Source organism: Drosophila busckii, chromosome X (assembly GCF_011750605.1).
Source record: "Drosophila busckii strain San Diego stock center, stock number 13000-0081.31 chromosome X, ASM1175060v1, whole genome shotgun sequence".
Classification (NCBI taxonomy): Eukaryota; Metazoa; Arthropoda; class Insecta; order Diptera; family Drosophilidae; genus Drosophila; species Drosophila busckii.
Window position 1 is genome coordinate 11,712,276 of NC_046608.1, and position 22,367 is coordinate 11,734,642.

Genomic DNA, 22,367 nt, shown 5'->3' on the forward strand with positions numbered 1-22,367 from the left:
GGATATATAACTAATTCGAATATCGAATACATGTTTGTATAAAAAATAATTCAATTTGCTTTCGGTTTAAAATTAAAAAAGCTTACAAATATAGCAAAAATATCGTAATATAAATTGAGCATACAATATATGTAAAACTAAACAATGTAACAAAATCGTGTGTGTTTCAAACAATGCATTATGATATAGCGTGTAGTGTAAAATTAAAACTAATTTCTTTCTTTAGTGAATAAACTTTTAATCATCATCGTCGTCTGCAAGCGGTTTGGTTCGTTTTTTGGCCATTTTTCGTTTTTTATGCATCGCCTCCATACGCATATCCTCCAAATCCTCTTGAAAACCTAAGATAATTAATTGCAATTATTAATACAAGTCTATTGACTATTAATAAATGTTAATCACCTTACCTATCTTTTTACTAATAAACTCTTCACGCTGCACTTGAGCAAAACTTGATTCCATTTGTTTATCATCTTCATCCAGATCGCGATATCTGCGCTTATCATAGCCAAAGATATCACGTATATGCGACGATATATCCTCCTCACAATCACCATCATCAATAAAATCATCCAGCTCTGAATCATATTCGGAATCATCATCATAAATGCGTCCTATGGCGAAAGCAAGTTCAAAATCGAATTAGTAAACATATAAAATAAATATTAATAATAATTTATGTAATAATATGAGTTGATATAGTAGCGCTTACTTTGACCTGGCTCTGCTGGCGGTCTGCTGCGTGCAGCTTGCGCGCCACGCCCACCTGGCATTTGTTTACGTTGCGCTGCTCGTTGCACATCGTTTGGCGGAAACGCGCGCGTCTTGGCAGGATCACGTGGCGGAAATTCACGCGCCTTGCCATTCTTATTGGCATCTGTATAGGGATTACGCGCAGCTGTGCTGGACGTGGAGGCGGAGGAAGCGCTGGAAGCAGCAGGCGGGGCGTTTGTTGGGCGTCTTGCAGCGCTGTTGCTGCTGCTGCTTAAGCTGGAGCTGCTGGCAGGCTTTGAAGCAACGCTGTTTTTAGTGACGGAGTTGTTGTACCTGGTCATTGTGCTGGGGGCAATCTTAGACTTCCCACTTTTCGCACTGTCACCGCTGCTCTTTGACTTGACTGCTGCTGCTGATGATGACGCCGACGACGCTGTGATTGGTGATTTGCTTGCTGGCGCTTTATTTAGCTTGGGTATGCGTCCATTGGGTTCCATGCGTGTGGGCGCCGCTGGCTGCTGCTCCTTGGCTTTGAGATCAAGCTCACGCTGGCGATCACGTTGCGCGCGCTCTTCCTTGGCACGTTGACGTTCCTCCTGTTCGCGCTTCTCACGCGCTGAAAGTAAACGCTCGGGCTCCTTTTTCTTTTCGGGCACCTCGAAGACCACAGGCTCATGTTGCTTTTGTTCAGCGAGCCGCAGCAGAGCTTGAAAGTCCATGGGCGGCGGCTGTGCAGAGCGCTTAATCTTAGCTCTTTTGGCTTGCTCCTCAGCACGCTTTTGGCGCTGCTCCTCCTCGGGATCATAGAGCTTCCTGCTGGAGCTGGTGTAGGCGCGTGCTACAGACGCTTCGCGTGGTTTTGACGAGGACGAGGACGTAGACGGTACATTGCTGATGCGTTGTCGCGTGCCACATTTGGTATCCTCAATTTCGCGTGTTATGGCCGCCTTCACACGCTCCTTAGTGCCCGAGAGATCCCGCAGGGATTGCGGCCTGGAGGGCGCAAAGCCTTTGTCCTCCTGCACATCCTTCACCTTTTCGAGATATTTTGCATAAAGCGCATTTGCCTCATTTGACACATAGCCATAGTCATCACCTTCGCCTCCTTCTGCATCAAATTGATTATTGCTGCTATCCTTGGCATCCTCCAGCACAGATTTGTTTGCAGATTTGGTTACTTTCAACATTTTGCGTATTTTGTTCTTGGATTTATCATCACGCATGGCCAGCAGACTGGCCACCTTGGCACGCTCCTCATGCTTGCGCTCCTTTTCCTCTGCTTCGCGTTTCTTTAAAAACTTTTGTATGTTTTGCGACAGCTGTTTGCTCTCCTTGCTCTCCTTTTTGGGTGGCGCATACTTCGTGCTATAGAATTTTCCCTGCAACAAAGTATACACAAATATGTTTAAGCACTTGTTGCAATTGTTGTTGTTGCATCGGGAGGATGATATGCAACATATGTAGGGGTTTATTGGCTGACCCACTTAAAAACTTTTAACCTAGCTTAATTTTGCTTTTTTGTCAAAAAGAATCACAACAACATGGAGCATCTATGCACTTTTGCCTGAACAATTAAGTGGTGCATGATATTTTTACGCACCTCATCTTTTGTTGCTGCTTCGTTTTTCTTCTTCGCAAAAGTCAGCAGCGCATCGAAGTCCATTTTGTTTAGGCCTCCTGCTCTACTTTGCTTTTATTGACAATTTATTCAAATGTTATAAAAAACGTTGCAAACAAAACTTTTTATTTTTTTTTGACGTACGTAGGTTTTATCTGAAAACTCTAGAAAGACTAGACCAGGGTTGACCAACAGCATCGCACAAGTAATCGCGTAATCGATTCTTGAGTAATTTTTCACCAATCGATGCTTCATAATTTGAAAACCAAACGCGCGAGCTGTAATGAACACTCAAAAACATTAAAGAAAATACATTTTTCCTTATTTCTTTAACAATATATTTTTGACGTATGCTTATTGTAAATAAGCTCTCTCGACAAGCGCTCGATAAGAAAAATCACTATTTGGCCTATATGCGCAGTTCTTGCCACAGGTGCCAATCGAATTGTACTGACTCGTTACTCGTGACAAGTAACTGCTCGCGGGTAAATATTGCCAACCAGTTGAATGCAAGGGTCAGCGTCGTGTTAGAAGTGTGTTAAAATTGAATTTCTTTTTTGTTATTAAATGTGCAACTAATGTATTTGTTTGATTGTTAAGCTGAACAAGTGTAATGCAGGTTACTACAGATGCTGTTGGCATAAGAATGCATGCAATGCAAGCTGGCTTAAAGTGAAACAACAAAATACACACAACACATATGCAAGCACATGCACGCACACATACACATATACAGTGACACGCGTATGAACATATGAGCAAAGCGTAGCAAACAAGAAAACAATATAAAACAACAACAGCGAACACAGTGTGAGGTGAACAATAATAATATTGATACAAAAAAACACGAAACAACTTGTATCAAACATTTATGAAGAGAAGGCAAAAGGAATATACATATGTAGCTCAAGATAAACAGAGAGAACGAAGCAAAGGCAAATTGCGGCTCCTTGTGCCTGCGTCAATAGCAACTACTACAACAACAACAGCAACAAAAGTCGAATAGAGCTTCTTGTTGTTGCGGCTACTGCTAAAAATAGCAACAAATAGACACATAGCAGAGTAAGAAGAAGAAGCAATAGAGGCGCAAAGGCCGCGCAACCCGCTGACGTAAAAACTTGTCAATACGTCGCGACGTTACGTTGCGCTCCTTGCGCTTAGTTACAATTAGCCTGTTGACTAAGGCAGTAGAGCTGCGAACCCAGTTAAACAACAAACAAATATTTTATTTAGTGTGTGTGCTTATTCTTTTTTGTATTTTTCTGTGTTGTTTATTTAGAATCGTCTATTTTGTTTGTGCTAAGCGATAAAAACAGTAAACATAAGAGAAGCAGCGACAAACAAAAAAAAAAAAGAATAATAACCAAAGCAGCGGCACAAAGTGATGCTTTTAAAATTCACAAAAACCAGTGGAGCCGGCGGCGCGGGTCCAGCGTCCAGTTCATCATCCATACAATCAACCACAACGTATGCAGTACGCGGCGGCGGAACAGGTTTGTACCCATATTATTATTAATCTTATGCCTATACACAAATTGTTGTTTTGCTTGTTACCCTTTTTGCCTTTAAGTTCGATAACGAGAGCATATTACATTAGAGAGAGAGAGAGAGCGCAGCATAATCTTTGCCAGAATAACCTTTTGACTCGACGATTGACAATACGTCAACGCACTGTTGTTGTTGTTGTTGTTGTTGTTGACCGTGGCCGCCCCACGTGCGTGCCCCAGCCGCAAAGTTTTTGAACAACGCACACGTGTGTGAGTGTGTGTGTGTGTTCATAATTAAATGCGACAATCCGCTATGCACAGTGGGCATGTATGCTAGAAAATGTATTTAAAATTTATAATTGTTGTTGCACATTTTAGCAAACAAATCAGACAATTCTATACTTTTATATATGTAGCTAACTATTTTAAAGTTTTCGTACCACTGTGCAGTGTGTGTGTGTATGCCCTTATATAAACTCATTATGCTCATTATGCAAAGAGAGCTTACCTGTTATGTATTGGAAGCAATATCTATATCTATTTGTATGCGCTGCCTGTGCGTAGGCGACTTCAATACACGTGGCAACAACAACAACAACAACAGCAGCAGCAGCAGCAATTTGTATAAAATAAAAATAAATAGATAAAAACATATGTTCGACACTTTAGTAAACTTAAATACAATGAGCAATATTTATATGCTGTGAATAATAAAACGAATTTTAGAACAAGAACAAAAACCAAACAAGAATAATTATAAACCTCAAAAATGTAATGCTAAAAATATGAAGATGAAGAAAGCTATACCAAATTATAAATTCAAATTAGCAGACTATATAGCATAAATTGGCAAACAAGCTATATGAATATGATAACGGCATATAGAGTAAAAACTGCAGACAAAATAAATTGCAATGCTACTGGCCAACTGCATTGCTCTTTTGTTATATTTAAATAAAGCTCTTTTAATTACATTGCAAAGCCAGTCAGCAATTAAAAAAAAATGGTATAAGCCAAGTGTAAAGCAATTAAACTTGTTACTCTAGTTGGACGGCATCCTTTAGCCCAGGAATTTCTATTATCTATTTGTGCTATTGTCGCATTGGATTTCCATTATGTTTAACCTTCAGTTGGGGTTAAGACTACGACGTGCTGTGCGCCAATTCCCAGTCCCATTCCCATCGCCAGCGCCATTTGTTGTTTGCTAATGTTCATTTAATACAATTTAATATTGTCTACAAGGTCGTGCCAGGAAGTGCCCACCTGGCGCGCCTGCAGCGACCGCAGCGACAGTGGAGCTGCTCTCTAGACAAGTAATAACAACGCAACAGTTGCGAGTGAAATGAAAAAATAGAAAATAGAGAATAGCAAACAAACAAATGCCACTTAATCCAGGGGGAGAGAATTCAGTTGGAATTTAGTGGTTTATCCTGTTGAGCGAACCGCGGCTTAGTCTCGTCGTCGTCGTCGTCGTGCTCGTTACTTGAGCACTTTCAGTTCTAATTAATAATAATAATATTGGTGGCCGAGACACTGCTGAAATCCAATAGCAAACGCAAGTGCCAGAACTTTTAATTAAAAATTTTATTATTAATTATCAAACGAGCAACTCTTGTTGAAACTTAATAGCAAATTGTTATAAACGCGCGTCCCACAAGCTATGACAATACATTTTGTTGTTGTTGGTGTTGTTGCTGTTATTGTTAATAATGTAAGCGTATTTATTGTTAAGCCGATTTTCTTACCTAATGCTTTAGTTTGCTATAAGTCGCACTACTTTAAAGTTGTCAATTAGTTAGCGTCGCTAATTTCACCTGCGCGTATAAAAAATAAGAAAGAAAGTTCGAATTTCGATTTTTTGATAGTCAATAAAGTAATAAATAATTAAAAAAAAATTAAGTCGTTGAGCTGCAAAACATTTCCTCTGTTATTCAAATTTAATAATTATTTTTAAGCTGTATGTGGTTAACAAATATGATTCATTTATTTAAAACAATACTTGGCAGTTTTTAAAGTTAATCATGGTAAAATCCTTAGCGGAAATTCTTATTGAATTAATTTCTTGTATAGGGGAACTTTTTATAGCTAACCAGTTTGCTATAGATGACCCCAAATCTGCATAAATGTTACGAACTTTGATCTGTCTGCGTCTCAGTTGCGCTCTCTCTCTCTCTCTCTCACTCTCTATTACAAATGTCTCGTGACTTGAGTTTAGTCAGCGAAAAGCGACGACAAGTTGGCCTCCAATTTGCCTTTTAACGTCAAGTGTATTAGTTATTGTTGCTGTTGTTGTTGGGAATATTGTCTATATAGGTCTCTGTGTAGCGTTAACAAATGTAATTTTCTGCTCTCTAGATTAACTTAATGATTATATTGTTGTTGTTGTTTGTGGTATGCAAATGATTAGCAGACAAGTTAAATAATTTCAAGTTGGCTAATCAATTTAATTGAGTTGATGACAAACAACTTTGCTCGCTCTCTCTCTCTTTCACTCTGTCGCTCTCTTTGCCCTTTCTTGCTTTCTTTCTTTCTTTTGTTGTTGTTGTTGTTAACAATTGTCGAGCCCACCTCAATTATTTTGTTGTTGTGCTACGACGACGTTTGCTAAGAAGTAGCAACAAAAAATTATAATAATAAAAAAAAATACAATACGTTATTAGCTATACATACCTAAGCGCATATCTTTATGTATATATAAAGCTATAGCTGTATGTAAGCTGGTTATGACTTTGCATTATTTATTTGCTGCTGCTTTCATTCTAAACTTGTTGTTGTTGTTTTTATTGTTATTATGGCTATTGTAAACCCAAAGTTAACTTCGAACAGCGTCAAAACAAAATGATTAGTGTTTTACTAATGTTGTTGTTGTTGTTGTTGTTGTTGCTATTGGGTTTTCCCTGTTACCTGTTTAAAAAACAAACGAATTTGCTGCATTCGAAATTAAGTATACGACCAGTTGAGGTCCATTGAATATGCTAGACAGTATAAAATTAAAAATTATTATGCTTTGAACATTGTGCTTGACATTTTTGCTTAATTGCAATACTTTTTATATAATATTAAATTAAAAATTTAAGTTTTAAGCGTAAATAGTCGCATTATTTTCATAATTTATTTTTTTATTATTTGCTGTTGTCATGGTAATAAACTGGGCTAAAATGCTATTAAGTAATGGCACAAAGCGACTACAATATACACTTTCGATCTATTAAATGCTTCACTTATGTTTGGACTTTTGCTTTCTTTTAATTGAATTTTTATAACGCGCGCCAGTCAATAAAACACAATCAATGTATTTACGACTTGAACGACATTTTATGAATTAACTGCAGTTGTATTCTTGATAAAAATCTCAACTTCACAGCCCGAAATATGTGCCAAAAAAAAAATATACAAAATATATATTGCAATATATATATGGCGCACATAAATATTGCAAAAGGCTTCACTTTACTTTTAATTATTAAGTATTGTTTTTTGCATTATGCGATCAACGAACAGTGCACAGGCATTAACTGTAAATTAATTCTGAATGAATGACTGGCCTTATTCATTCAAATGGAAATGAGTGTAGACCGAGTTGAGTTAACTTTGTTGAACGTTTTGCAATAACAAATAAAAAGTTTAATTTAACCATTTTTTATAGCTTTATTACGCTTTTTATTTTAATACGGTTTATTTATATTTATTTAATTTCATTATTTATATTTTATTTATTTTTTTAATTTATATTTAATTTATTTTATATATATATTTTTTTTTTGTTTTTTTAATTTTATTTTTTACTTAAATCTTTATGTGAATAAAACAAATAAAGTGATTGAGTAAAGTTAATTAGCTGCTAGGCGAGTTGAATTGACATTGCATGTTACGTTTATAGATTTTTACTTTATTTTTGGTTATTTTGCTTTTTTTTTGTTACAACTGTCATTACTTAGTTTGATTAGACAACAACAACAATTTGTCTAAGGTCAAAACGCAACAGTGCAAAATGTTTCTTGGTAATTGATCTAGCGTCTAGCCAAAGCACGAAGGGTATGTTGTCCGCCCTGAAGGCCCCGGCAGAGGCAAAAGCTAAAGCTGCCTATTAAAATGCTCAATTGACTGTAACTTGGTTAAAACACAGGGCGCTGGCAGCATCACAGGGTGCTCCCGGAAATGCCGCTAATAAAAACGTGACGTACGCGAAACAAAAACAAAACAAAATTATTATAACAACAATCGTCATCGTCAGATTGATCAGTGCAATGAGCTGAGCTGAGCTGAGCTGATTCGAGCTGAGCTGAGCTGTAAGTCCCCCGTATAGCCGGTTTTTGATAACTGCAGTTATAATAGGGTATAATAACTTGGCTATAAAGCTTGCACTCCCTAATTGAAAGGAAGAACTACGAAAAGTTCTAGAAGTATACGTATACGTAATATTTAATAACTACTACAATTTTGTTTGTGTTTTACACAATCTTGGCTTATTTTTTTAAATAAATTTTTTTTGTTTATTTTTTATATATAATTTGCATAAATTTTGTTATTTAATTGCTCAGAGAAGTTTCAGCAGCTTAGCTTAAGCTTGAACTTACGTATACGTAATATGCTTGTATAAATTATGTTATTTTATTTTTAAAAACACAAGTCTATTTATATATTAAGATGAGCTTAAATTGGTTTTTTATTAATAGCAACGAATTTAGAAAAAAAAGTTTGCATTTTATTTTATGGATTTATTTTACATAAAAATGCTACATTATTAATTAAAGTTTCAAAGAACAAAAGCATAAAAACAAAAAAGTTGTTGCGCATACAAAGACAAATTTCTTTAGATTTATAAATAAATATTTGCTTTTTTTTTTAGGCATATTAATGTGTTATTTGCCTTTTGTTTCCCTTTTGGCTTTTGCGGTTTAAGCGCCATACAAAAGAAACAATAACAATATAATTAAATGTATTTAAGCGCAGGATATTTGTTAGTTCTGTTTGTTTGTTAGCAGCAGCAGCAGCAGCAGCCAAAGCAGGTTAAGGAACCTTTTTGTTTTTGTTGGCGGAAGCTTAATGCCCGTGACGTCAATTGTTTATAACAAATCAGTGTTAAATGCTTTATTTGTACTAAAAATATTAATTAAATGACGCGAGAGTGCAGACGCTCTAACAAAGTCATTTAGTTGCTTTCAAAATTTATGTAAATTGTATTATTTATGCAAACGCTGTTAACATAATATTATTTGATTTAAAGCTCAAATATTTATGGTGTTTATCATGATAAACGACAAGACGCTGGGACTGGTTCGTGTTTTGTTTTGTTGTAAGAACTCAGTTTGCTGCTTTTTTATTTTAATGTGGTGCGCAATTTTTTGTGTTTTTTGTTAGCCAATTGGTTGTTTTTCACGGTTTTTGTTTTCTCTCTTTTGTTGTTATTGTTATTGTTATTGTTGTCTTTGCTATATTGTTAGCCTTGAACTCAGATCGAGTCGCAGGCGTTCGAGAGTTCGTTTGTCTCTCGACAACAAACAAAATGATAACTAATATGTAGGCAGCTAAATGATTGTTAACAAGCGAAGACAAAAACAACAACAAAAGCAGAAAAAAACAATATATATAAAAATAATAACAACACAGGCTTTAGCATATTTTTTATTGAAGCTGCTTGAGCCGAAAAATAAACAACAAATTAAAGAGTAAAAAATGCTGCTGCTTTTATTTGTGCTACATTTTAAAAATGTTTAAAAATCAAAATATCAAAATATTCAAAAAAAAATAAATAAAAAACGCGCGACGAGCCTCAAAAAATAAAATAATTAATAAAGAAGGCAGCGAGCTTCAACTAAAGGCGTCAGTTATGGACCCAGCCTTCAACAAATAGCAATTTATGTTATTGTCTAACAAACTACCTGTCTCTCTCTCTCTCTCTCTCTCTCTCTCTCTCTGTCTCGCTCTTTGTCTATCTCGCTCTCTCTAGCGCGACGAGCTGTGCAAACAAACGGCGGCAATTATAATAAGCAGCACAAACTGAATCGAGTTGTCAACTCAGCGCTCACTCCGCCCCCCCCCCCCCCCCCCCCATCCTCGCGCTCACTTCTCTGCCATTTAGCGTTCAAATTGAGCTTCTATCACTCAAAAGCTAACTGACTGTCATTAGATATATATTCGTAGGAATTTTGCAGTTAACATTGTCGCTTTGTCATCTCTATACCCTGTACTCCAGTCTTGCCTATATATAAACTAGCCAATTCGATATCGAAATTAGCATATGTCTATGCTGAACTATTTACTTAGCTGCCAGCTGTGTATTTTGGCTAAAGTCTAAGCAAACATTTCAAGGCAGCTTGCTAAAAATATTATTAAACATTTATAGTAATAATTAAAATATTTACATATATAATATGTAATTTGATTATAATTTTTTATTAATTATTTGAGTTTTAAAACACTGTACAAACTCAAATACGAATTTTCTTATTTTGAAATACGTTTTACTTGCTTTAAAATTCCAATTGCATTGCTATAAAATTAAAACAAATTGTTAAATTAATTTTTATTAATTTTGCATTGTTATAAAATAAAATATTAATATATTTCATAGTAAGAAAGTTTCTATTTGAATTTGTACAATTCTTTGAAACGCAAATTGCAATTGCTTTAAAATTATAACAAATTATATAAATTAATTTTTATTCAAATGTTGTAATAAATTAAATATTTACATATGTAAAAAGTATTTCATAATTTCTATTTGAATTTGTACAATTCTTCAAAACTCAAATTGCAATTGCTATAAAATTATTAACAATTATTATACAACACAATGTTGATAAGTATTTTTTAAATTATTATAATTAAAATTTTTGTTTTTAATTAATTTAATTATAGAGCAACTGCAAGTCTAATTCGTTAGCTTTGCACATTTTGTTAATTTCTTTGTTTTTTGTTTAGAGATGCGATAGCAACTTTTGTTATTATATGTTTGCATGTGTGCACGTGACACTTGTGTGCGTGTGTGTGTGTGTGTGCGAGCGAGACAGCTAATAAATGCATACTATGCTTAATAAATACTTTGTATGTGCTTCAGACACACACACAGCTGCAATTTGTTATTATTATTAAACTGTCAAGTGAGTGTAGCGCAAATTGCGCATACGCCCCCATGCGCCAAGGCATTATAGCTATTGCTATTGTAATGAATAAACTAAACTTGCAAATTTTTTTAAATTTCTAGCTTTTAATTTGATAAAGTATTTTTTTTTTATTTAATATTGATATTTATTTTTAATTTACTTTGTGCAATTTCTAAATTTTCAAAACATTTTAACATAAGTTAGCGCAATTTTTCAATATAATTTTTTTTTTTTAATATTTAAGACAATATATTATTTTATTTTGATTTTTTTCAGTTTCGTTTAGCATTTCGTATGTTATTTTTAAACATTTTTGGTTTGTCAGAAAATAATGCTCTTATATTTTTCAATTTGGCAACACGTGAAACAGCGAAATTAAAAAAAAACACACTCATATATATATATAAAATTTAAGCGTATACAAAGAGAGAGCGTGAAAGATTGAAACTTATGTATTTGACTTTGTTATACAAATATCTTAACGTCTTTTATGAACACGTTAATGTTCCCTTTGTATGTGTGTGTGTGTGTATTTGTTTGTTTCTTATCGTTTTTTGTGCCATATTTTGTTGTTGCTTATTTCGGCTGAATTGTCTTATGAATAATCATTTAGCTATGCAAAAATGTCATTGAACAAAAACTTAAAACCAAGTGCTAAATAATTGTTAAATTATTTTGGCAATTTCGCTCGCTGTCTCTTTTGTAAATGTAAATTTTTGTAGCTATTTTCTATTTGTTTATGCATATAACTAAATATTTTTTTATGCGCAAGCGCCACAAAACAATAACAAATAACATAAATTCAAATGTCAATAATAAAAAAGAAGGCGGCAGTGGTAATTGCTAGCGATCAAAAAAAAAAAAAAAAACAACGCTACACAAACAAAAAAAAATTCACGCAAAATTATCTCAAGGTTGTGAAATTTATTTGTTGTTGTTAATTTTCATTCAATCACATGCACACACACACATGTATAAACATAATATATTTATATAGCGTGCATATAACATCCGTGCAGAGGCTTTAGCTTCTATGTACAGTTAGCATATAGTAAGTAAATATGTACAGAAATTATATCTTGGCATATACAAAGTAAGACATGAGCTAATAGTTGCTATATGTGCACGACTATGAAATACCCTTTGTCATGAAAATGCAGCAAATTTATGGCTGGATTATTTTTTTTTTAATATATTTGATTTATTTATTATTATTATTTTTATATATATTTTATATTAATTCTTGATTTAAATATTTTTTACTTACATACAAAAAGTTAGAATATTCAATATTTAATTTGAATTTTCATACTATCCCCACCCCCTATAGCCCACGATTGCTTAGCGGTATTTTTCCCCAACTTTTTATCGTATATATTTTAAGCTAAACAATCTGGCAACATTTTGTGCCATAAAATTTCTTTTGATGGCCAATAGAAGGTATGAAAAGTGTTTGGTTAAATAAAAAAAAGAAATATTTGTATATGCAGGGCATGCCAATAATATTGTTTATAGTTTATTTTGACTATAAACTGTGCAAATTCAAAAGCCGTGCATATTTACTTAAGGCGGATTTTTATTTTGTTTTCCAACTACTGAAAGTTCAAATTCAAATGCCTAAAAAAAAAAGCTAAAGCTATCAATTCGAATTTTTAGCGAATATTTGTGAAAATCTTTGGCTTGCTCTCGTTTTGCTGAACCGTTGCACATAACCTCAATTTACAGTTAATTTACATAAATTGGAGTATATGCATATATGCAATTGATAATGATTTATTTTGCAAGCAATTTGATTGATTGACTGATTGATGGCAATTCCAAGTGCTGCTTCTTTTTATTTTATGCGCGCTCAAAGTGCAGCGCGCTCAATGTTAATGAACTGCATATCAAGACGCTCTCTCTCTCTCTCTCTCTCTCTTTCGCTCTCTTTCGCTCTGGCATTAAAAGGTAAACGCGTCAGCGTCTGAGGCATGCGCATGTCACGTGACAACAAAATCTTAAAACAATAACAATGACAATCATTAACAACAATAACAATAGCAGCAGCCATAATCTTATTTATTATTATCATTGTCTTTGGCACATTTTTATTTCATTTTATTTGATTTTGTGTCGCGCGCGGCGCACGGCCAAATTTCAATTCGCGTTTTTCTTTTTTAATCTCACACTTTAAGTCGCGAGCGACTTTTGCGACTTTATCACATCCTCATGCGCATTCTCCGTCTGTCCAATTACCCATTCAGATCGTATCACACACACACACAAGCATACTCACACACACACACCTACACTTCATTTGATATCACACTTTAGCTTCGTGCCGCGAGATCGAGCGATCGGCTCCCACACAAACAAAAACTCAACATCATCAACATCATCATCATCATCGTCTTTAAGTCAAGTTGAGACTTAAGTCGCGTAATCGCTCGTTTAAGCGAAATCAAATAGAATTAAATAAAATGTAAACAAAAATCTTATCAACAACGAAATTTCGTCGCTCGCTCGCTCTCTCTTTCTCTTTTGCTCGCTCTCTCTTTGTTGGCATTGACGACATTCAACTGGCTCAGCCCCAAAGTTGAGCTCACGCCCAGCTCATAAAGATACAGATACAGACACAGTTAGCTCTTGCCCATTATATGTGCCATCGTCGCCGTCGTCGTCGCCGTCTGACGAATTTCACAACAAATTGCCAAAAAAAAAAAAAGAAATAAAAACAATAGTACAACTATTATTTTAATCAAAGCGACAACAACTAAAAAAGAAATGTTACATATTGAGAGCTAAACTAAAGTTATAAATCTTTGGCAATTTTTAGCACTAAATTTACAAATCTACTCCACTAATTTATTAGCATTAATTTTTGTGTTTTTTTTTGTATTACATATATTTAATTTCATTACTTCAAATATTAAATATTTTCAAACAAGTTCTTGCTTAGTATTTTTTTTAAATTAATTTTAGTTTAATTTAATTGAAAATTTGAATAAATCAATTAAAAAAATTATTAATATTATTAATTGCTCAAAATATTAAATATTTTCAACCAAGTTCTTGCTTGAATATTAAATTTGCTGCTTCATATTTGTTGTTAATTAAGTTCAAGTTTGAGCAGTAGCTGCAAGCGTTAAATATTTAATTGAATTGAAAATTTTATTTAATTAATTTAGAAAAAACAATAGTATCATTAATTACTTAAAATATTAAATATTTTCAACCAAGAAGTTTTTGCTTAAATATTAAATTTGTTGCTTAGTATTTTATTAAAATTAATTTTAAATAAATATTTAATTTAATTGAAAATTATAATTAATAAATTAAAAAAAATAATATCATTAATTACTTAAAATATAAAATATTTTCATAACTTGCTTAAATATTAAATTTGTTGCCTTGTATATATTTTTTAATTTATATTAATTTTAAGCGGTAGCTGCAAGCGTTAAATATTTAATTTAATTGAATACCTAATTTTTTTTTAATAAATTGTAAAGCGTGGCTCAATTGTATTGCTTCTGAAATTCCGCAACTATGCGGATCTAGGCTCTAGAAATATATTTCTGATGAAATGCAGCATTAGCTTTTTGAAATACCCGTAGAGCGATGAGAGATAAACAAATTAAAGTTGTAAGACAATAAACTTTCTAGCGAAAGCAATAAAAGATTTGGAGACACGCAGCTGCGGTTCGAGTCCAAGAATTACAGACTCAAGTTGTGAAGCTGCTTAGCTGACATTAGATAAACTGATAAGTGACAGAGCTCTAATTGTATTTGCGCTAACGCAAGTTGTAACATTTTATTTGCTGCTATTATTATTATAACTATAGTTGTTGTTGTTGTCGTCGTAATTGTTACAAGTTCGGCGTACGCCAAGTCGTTACACGTGTCTAACAAATGCATAATTAAATTTATATTTACACACACGCGCGCACACACACAGATTTATTTACTTATGTATATTTACTTAAGCATAGAACATGAATAGATTTGCTTACAAAATGTGCTACAATTATTTGTCAGTCATGTTATTGTTATTAATGTTAACATTGAATTTTGCGCTTATCAGTGCGCTTATGCTTAGTCATAATGATTAGAGCATTAAAATAGAAACATAACTGAAACTAAAACAGTATTAATTGTATTTCTATATTTAAAATTAATTAAATATAAGCTGCAGTTACTAGTAGTAATTTTTTATTAATTTTTTTTAGGCTTATCTAACTTATGCAACCTTGAGTATTGTTGCTCTCATCTTAAGAACTTTTGTTGTTGTTGTTGTTGTTGTTGCTCATCATCAAGTTCAAGCTTATCAGCAGACTTTATGAATCTGTATTTTATTTTTGTATTTTACAACAACAATTAGGAATAGGTCAGGAGCGTGCAAAGAGCTCGTAACTCCCTAGCCCAGCACTATGCGCACTTTTGAAACATGTGATGCGCCCCAGACGACGTAATAGTTAGAGAAAGAGAGTGAGAGAGCGACAGAGAGAGAGAGAGAGAGAGAGCGATCCCGGAAGCACATAATATCAGTTGTATGTTTCGAATGAAAATAAGTGCGACAATAGCAGTTTATTTGCTTTTTAGCAAAGCTTATCAAAATTCAACATCGCTGCAATCTATTTAACAAGCCAAAAATAAAAATAAATAAAAAATAAACTTTATACAGTAGAACATTTGCCAAGAAGCTGATTTCGCACATACTAATTGAAATAGCAGAAAGTAAGGCACACCAAATCGAGCTTAGCAACGAATAATGTTAACTAACAGCCATGTTAATGCTAGCATAACATCCTTGAGCCGCGCTGTTAATGCTTGCAATTGTTATTAGCATTTAAGCAATGCAAAAAATACCAAAAATTGTTTATGCCAACTTTTTATACACTTTGATTATTATTTTTTTAAATGTTAATGTTATTAGGAATAAGAGACAGCGCTTAGCGCAAAACTGTGTCGCTTACGTCTGTATGAACTACAAGATCTCCGAGACTATGCGGCCTAGAGCGCTGCAATTAAAGTGTATCAATCAGTTAGCTACGCCCCAAACTTTTGGCATGCTCGTTTTTATTGCTGTCTATAGCTGTACGCGTAATTCGTATTTGACATTTTACGATCAAAACAACCATTGCGCTCGTAAATGGTTTAAATAACAAAATTGGCCAAAAACGTTTTCAATAACAAGTCGAAAACAACAAAATCTGCGTACGCTGTGTGCTTTGCTAATGTTTTAACTTTTATGTGTGCATAAAACAAAAAAAAAAAAAAACAAAATACTACAATATGCTGCGAGATTGTGCAAATTTATGTGCAGAAATAAAAACTTGAGAGGGTTAAGGTGTTGCATAAATGAATGAAATGCTTAAGGCTAAGCTAAAATTGCAACATTTATGTTGCGAATTGCAAAGAATTAATTAGAAAATGTTGCTCAGTTAATTTTGAACTTAGGCGCATACAAAATTACTGTACATTCTTGTAAAAAAAAACATATTGAATTTTATGCGTTTCTATACGTTGTTTATATTTGTTGTTAGCATGTTGTGCGCTTTGTTATTACTTTTTTCTTTGAGCAGTTTGAATATCGCGTTTTAAATGTCTGAGCGACTCACGTTAATCGAAATATGAAATAAATTGTACGAAATCGTGATTGTGCATTTAACATTATTAAGTTTTTTTTTCTTTCTTATTTTTAACAAAAAAAAAAAAAAACTTGTACTCATGCATATGTAAATGTGTGTGATATACAAATTATAACGACAGTTAAAACCAAAACGAAAAGACGTGCCCTGATGATAATTTCTTCTCTTTTTGGTCTTTTGGGTTGGGCCCCAATTGAGTGTTCTGGGTTGCCGGTTCAAACTGGTTCTAAAAACGGGTAACAGAAATTTTAAAAACAAACAATAAATAGTTAGCAACTTCTCAGTTTTTTTTTTTTTTTTTATTTCAATTCTTTGTTAAGGTTCTTTAGCTTGCTTTGGCGTTGACCTATTTTAAAATAGTTCAAAGTAAAATCTCCTTTCAGAATAATAAAATTAAAGCAATGATAAATATTAATTATTTAAAAAAATGATGCGCATATATATTGTAAATTGTTGTATAAATAGAAATTATACAAATTGTTATGAATTTAATTGTAGTTAAATTTAATTTTAATTTTATTGAACTTAATATATTGAACTTGCAAACTGCAAACTTTTAAAATTTAAAATGCATAAATCTATAAATTTAAATAAAAACATATTTAATTTTAGCACTCAAACATTTACAACTGAAAGCATTTAGGCTTTTAGTGTAATAATTGCGAGTTAAAAATACAGGGTGCCACCTCTAGTAGCAGCTGGTGAATGCAGCGGGGCAATTAAATGCAGTTTAGCCGTAGCTCCGACTTGAGTTGAGATTAATTAAATTAAAACTGCTTAAAAGTATTTCACGCTCACATTACCGCGAGTCTTTTATTATTATTATTGTTGTTGTTATGGTTTTTTGTGTTTTATTTTTTTTACAAGCTGAGAGTGTTGAGTGTGTTCTTCGGGGCCCGCCCTCCTCCCATTGCCGTATGTATAATTTATAACATTTTTTGTGACAGATTATCCATGCATGTTGATTACGGCTGCTGTCGCATTTCATGTTCTAAAAATTGCTCCAATTGTATTGTATATTATTATTATTATTATGGCTCGTATGTTGTTGTTGCTGTATTCAGTGCATGAATGTATTATATTATACCCTATCCAGTGTAAGTGCAACAAAACAACAACAACAACAACAGTAATAATAATAGCTGCAACTGCATCAACAAAAAAAAATCAGTTACAACAAGAAGCTCGAAAAAAATTAAAACACAAAACTCAAGCTGAGTTCAAGGTTAAAACCTGTGCTTATTAACACGGTTTATTGTACTTTTGTAAAAACAGCCAGCAAACCATATTAACAATAACTACAACGACAACAACAGCGTCTTGACCCCCAAGAACATTGGCGTCTATAATTATTTATACGATGTTTCATTTGTTTTGGAATTTTTCCATATTATGGCCTTATAGCTGCCAAAAGCCAAAAGACAACTAAAAAGAAATTAAAAAATCATGTACAAAATAATAAATGTCTTTTTTTTTTTTTTTAATTAAATGGTGTTTTACGCTTTCTTTGTGTATTGATACAAAAAAAAAAGTGCGTAAAAGGCTTTTAATATTTTATATTTAAGCTTTTGTTGCATGGAAAATTAAATTAAAAATTTTACAACATTTTTGTAACATCATTTTAATTGATTTTAAACAAACTTTTGTTTGATTTAATATGAATCCAAACTACACATTTAAAATTGTTTTGTTTTGATTTATTTATTTAATTATTTTGCTCTCAATCAATGTTTAAAGCGCGTCTGCAACTTAATTCACATGCCTGTTTTAATAAAAAGAATTGCTTTCGTATTCACATTCAATTGGCACTCGTCAAATTAAAAGACCCACAAGCAGAAAATCAGAGCACAATTTGCCACAAACAAAAAATATAAAAAAAAAACAGTTAGAGCGCATAACATACTTGTGGCCTGATAGTTAAGTAAAAAAAAATTTTAAAATGGGCGTCATCAGCGACAACGCTGCGTATGCGCTACATTTTCATTTCACCTTCGGCGTTTATTATGCGCACTGCTGGACAAAGAGTGAGCGCCGAAGAGAGACAGAGCGGGGTAACGTTAGTTTGCTAGAAATCTTCTGAACAACTTGTTTGCTTTATGCCCAACAGCCGAAAAAAAAAAACTATTATCACGATAATAGCGGCGATGATGACGCCGACAACGACAACGCCAACGACGACGGCGACGATGATTGTGATAATGATTAGACGTGCGCGCTTGTCGCGCTGGCTACTGTTCTTGCTCTTATTGTTGAATTTACATACAGACATACAACTATTTATTTAGTTACGCGCTACATTTCTATTGTTGTTTGCATTTATCATTTGTGAGAATTTTTCGTCCAACGTATCCACTTTTTTTTTTATAAGCACTACTACTTGCTGCTGGGACTTGTGCCAAGCGAAAGTTCTTAGAGCAGAGACGAGCATTGAACAGGGCTGCAAGCCAATTTAGCACAATAGAGCGCACACGCATACAAATGCAAATGCATAGAGCTCATAAATAAAAGTGATGCGATGGGGAGTGGGAATTAGTGTAATAAGCTGCTCAAATTCTTGGCATAATTTTTAAAAGAGTCTTATATTATACACTTAAGCGCTTTAGAGCAGCTTGCTTGCTATCGATAGCATCGAAAGCATCGACAGTTAGTTGCAAGCCTTAAACAGCTGCATATATTTTCTTTTTATGCTGCAGCCTTGCTTAAACTGTTTGGGAATTACAGCGCGCTGTTGAATTCGGCTGCTTGTCTCCATTTAAATGCAATCAAAGCGCACTGTGCGTGTGCTCAATGAATGTGCGTTGAACTCCAAGAGAGCGAGAGAGTGCGATTGCGCTTAATTAACAACAGCAGTCAATAAGTCGCGTGTGTGTGTGTTTGTGTGTGCTCAATACATATGCGCACATATTGATATTTTTCAATGGCCCAGTGTCGCCCACTCTCGTTAACCGTGCGCCTCTTTTGTATCACTTCTTTTAATATAATTTTTTTCAAATGTATAGAATCTGTACATGTATTATTATTTTTTTTTTGTATATTTTATTAATTTGCGCTTACAATCAAAGTCACAGCGTTGATCGACGGGCAGTCGCGCGCGCGCTCTTTACTCTTTTGCTTAGGCTCATGCACACACACACATACATTGAAATCAATTAAACCCGTTGTCGTCAGCAGACTCGCGCACGAGAGCAAACGAAAGCACGAACGCAAGCGAATGAACGAACGACCGAACGAACGAACGAATGAGCGAGCATACGAATGGCCACGCGTACACTTGTTGTTATTATTGCTTATGCTCGCTCGCCTGGCACTTGTTGCGTCGTCGTCGGCTCGCGCGCTCTTTGACGCTAACGTCGACCCAGACATCGTCGCTCTCACAGCAGCAGCAGCAGCAGCAGCAGCAGCATGCGAAGCAGCCTCAGGCATCATAGGCGGCTGCTCGTTCTTTGGGATTTTTAGTTCATCGATCTCAGCGTAGGTGCTCGCAACAAGTCGCGGACACTTGAAAATCAATTCAACATAAACAAAAATTGAAACAGTAAATAAACATAATCATTTTTTTGAAGTGTGATGTGCGCGCGTTGGCTAGTTAACTTTACTTATTTAATTTATTTTTTTTTCGTGTGTTTGCGCTGTGCTGTGTTTTGTGTTGTAAACGAACGAAGCTTGTGTCGTGTGCTATAAATATTATAATTATTAGTAGTATGCGTGTTTTTTTTTTTTTTTTTTTTATCAGCTAAGAGCCAGCGGCGGCGGCGGCGCTATCGTTGCCTATCACCAACAAATACATGCAAACATATACATACATATGTATTAATAATATTTTTGCTATAGAGCGATCGGCGAGTTTATCTTTTGTTCTTGCAATACCAAAGCAATTTTTTTTCGTCTCGTGGCTGGCTGGCAAACATTTCATTTGTATACAATAACAAAATAAATTTTTATATGTACATACATATGTAATGACAAGCGAAAAACTAACGATTGGCTTTTATTGTATATTTTGTGTGCTCGCTCGCGCGGCTTTATCTTATCAATGAGACACAAACGGCGTGAGCAGCAGCAGCAAAGAGCGAGATAGTCTGAAAGAGAGCGAGAGCGAGCTCCCTCTTAAGTTTTTAGCGCCAGTTCCAGGCCAGGCAGTTACTATATAGAAACGCCGACGTTTTAGCACGCACTAGGAATTTCGCATTCGTTGGCAACGTGTCTTCAGTTAATTATTTTATTCAGTTTTTTGATTGTTGTTTGTCTCAGCGACTTGTGTAATTCTTCTTGCAATTTGTAGTCCTTGCTGGCAGTTGCTTAATTTATTATAATTTTTTGTTGTCTTGTCGTTGAAGGATAAGTAAAAGGCTTGAAAAGTGAACCAGTTTATAACTGTTAATAAGGAAGCTAACTCAAGGTAGCTTTAAGAAAGAGAAAAAAAAAACCGAAACTTGTTTCTTATATCAAAGTGAATGCGATCTTATCAAGCGAATGTCAGACGGACATGCATGTACATGATTCTTCAAGATCAGACAGAGCAGCCGAAACCAGTGAAAAGCGTCGCATAAATTTCAGCGCTGCTTTCAAAGTGTATTTGCTAGTGAGTCGCGCGCGTTTTCTTTTTTATCGTTTAACTCTATTTGATTTGCAGCTGTTTGAAAATTAAAAAACCAACAAACACTTAAGAGAAATGTATTTATTATGAAAATCAACAACAGCAACAAAAATGTACAAATTAATAATTCATTAAACAACTAATTAGTGCAATTAAACTATAATTTATTTTAATCAATCAAAAGAAAATCAGTGCCAATTACAAACAACCAAAAAAACATTTGCTATATGCCTAAAATTAAAATCTAAAATCATAATTTTAGTTGAAATAAACAATTGTTTAACAAAAAAAAAAAAAAAAAAACACGTTCTACAAAAATGCGCTTCACCTACAATCAGTATAAATATTACGAGTCCGGTTATCGGATTCCATCGAAAATGCATAATCTGAACCATCATCATGGAGTCGGCGGCAGCGCCGGTAAAATCAACAATAGCGGCAACAACAACAGCAACAATAATAATAATAACAGCAACAACAATCATCACTTTGGCCATCATAACAACAACAACAACAGCAGCAACAACAATAATAATAACAATATAAACACAAATGCATATCAACATCATTACAAAAGCAATTTTGGTAAGCCTCCAATACAAAAACGCACTAACAAGTCTCACACACACACACACACACACGCACATGTAAGCAGGGCCAACAAAACGAAAGTTGCATTTAAATATTTAAATACCTGTGTCTGTATTTCATTTGTGTTTAAGTTGCCGCCGAAAAAAAATATAAAATAAACGGTATAAAGAATGCAAAAGAAAGTTAACAACAACAAGTTAACAAAGAACTTATTGTAAATGTTCAACTTGCAACGAAAGTTGAAACCAAAAATAACAGAGAAAAAAATAATAAATGAAATAAAATCAGCTGCAAGTGTTATATATAACACTCGATAGTTTTTTTTTAGTGTGCGTTATGTGTAGAGTTTTCTATAATTGCTTTAAGTTTTTAAAATTTAGTAGCTTGAAAGTTTGTTTTGCAGTTTTATTTAAAATAATTTGAGGATTTGCTGTATTTTTTTTTTTTTATAATAAAACAAATTATTTGTTTTTATAATGCTTTGATTTTATTTTTTTACGCTTTGAAAAATGCGTATAAATAACTTTTATGCTTTATTATAATTTAAAAAATATATTTGAGTTGGCTCAGTTGCAATTTAATTTGAATATTGAATTTATTCTAATTAAAAATGCCTCTAATTTG

At 33.7% G+C, this 22,367-nt stretch overlaps 2 protein-coding genes across 5 annotated transcripts in view; one reads left to right on the forward strand and one right to left on the reverse strand.

Annotated features, from left to right (window-relative positions):
* Positions 1-139: 139 nt before the first annotated feature.
* LOC108605711 (protein SPT2 homolog) lies at positions 140-2,489 on the reverse strand. The gene is made up of 4 exons (XM_017995503.1): positions 2,315-2,489; positions 713-2,093; positions 408-614; positions 140-341 (listed from the first exon to the last, which is right to left on the reverse strand). The coding sequence occupies exons 1-4, from the start codon at positions 2,375-2,377 to the stop codon at positions 238-240; spliced, it is 1,755 nt and encodes a 584-aa protein (XP_017850992.1). The 5' UTR covers positions 2,378-2,489; the 3' UTR covers positions 140-237.
* Positions 2,490-3,608: 1,119 nt separating this feature from the next.
* The window catches only part of LOC108606532, a 35,849-nt gene continuing 17,090 nt past the window's right edge, over positions 3,609-22,367 (forward strand). For 2 of the 4 annotated variants that reach the window (XM_017996706.2, XM_017996709.2), the window contains exon 1: positions 21,440-21,737. In XM_017996706.2, coding sequence (XP_017852195.1) covers positions 21,470-21,737 — 268 coding nt within the window. In that variant the 5' untranslated portion in view covers positions 21,440-21,469. Of the gene's footprint in view, positions 3,826-21,439; positions 21,738-22,367 lie in introns of those variants that run through there. The other 2 variants (XM_017996707.2, XM_017996710.2) reach the window with 2 other exon arrangements.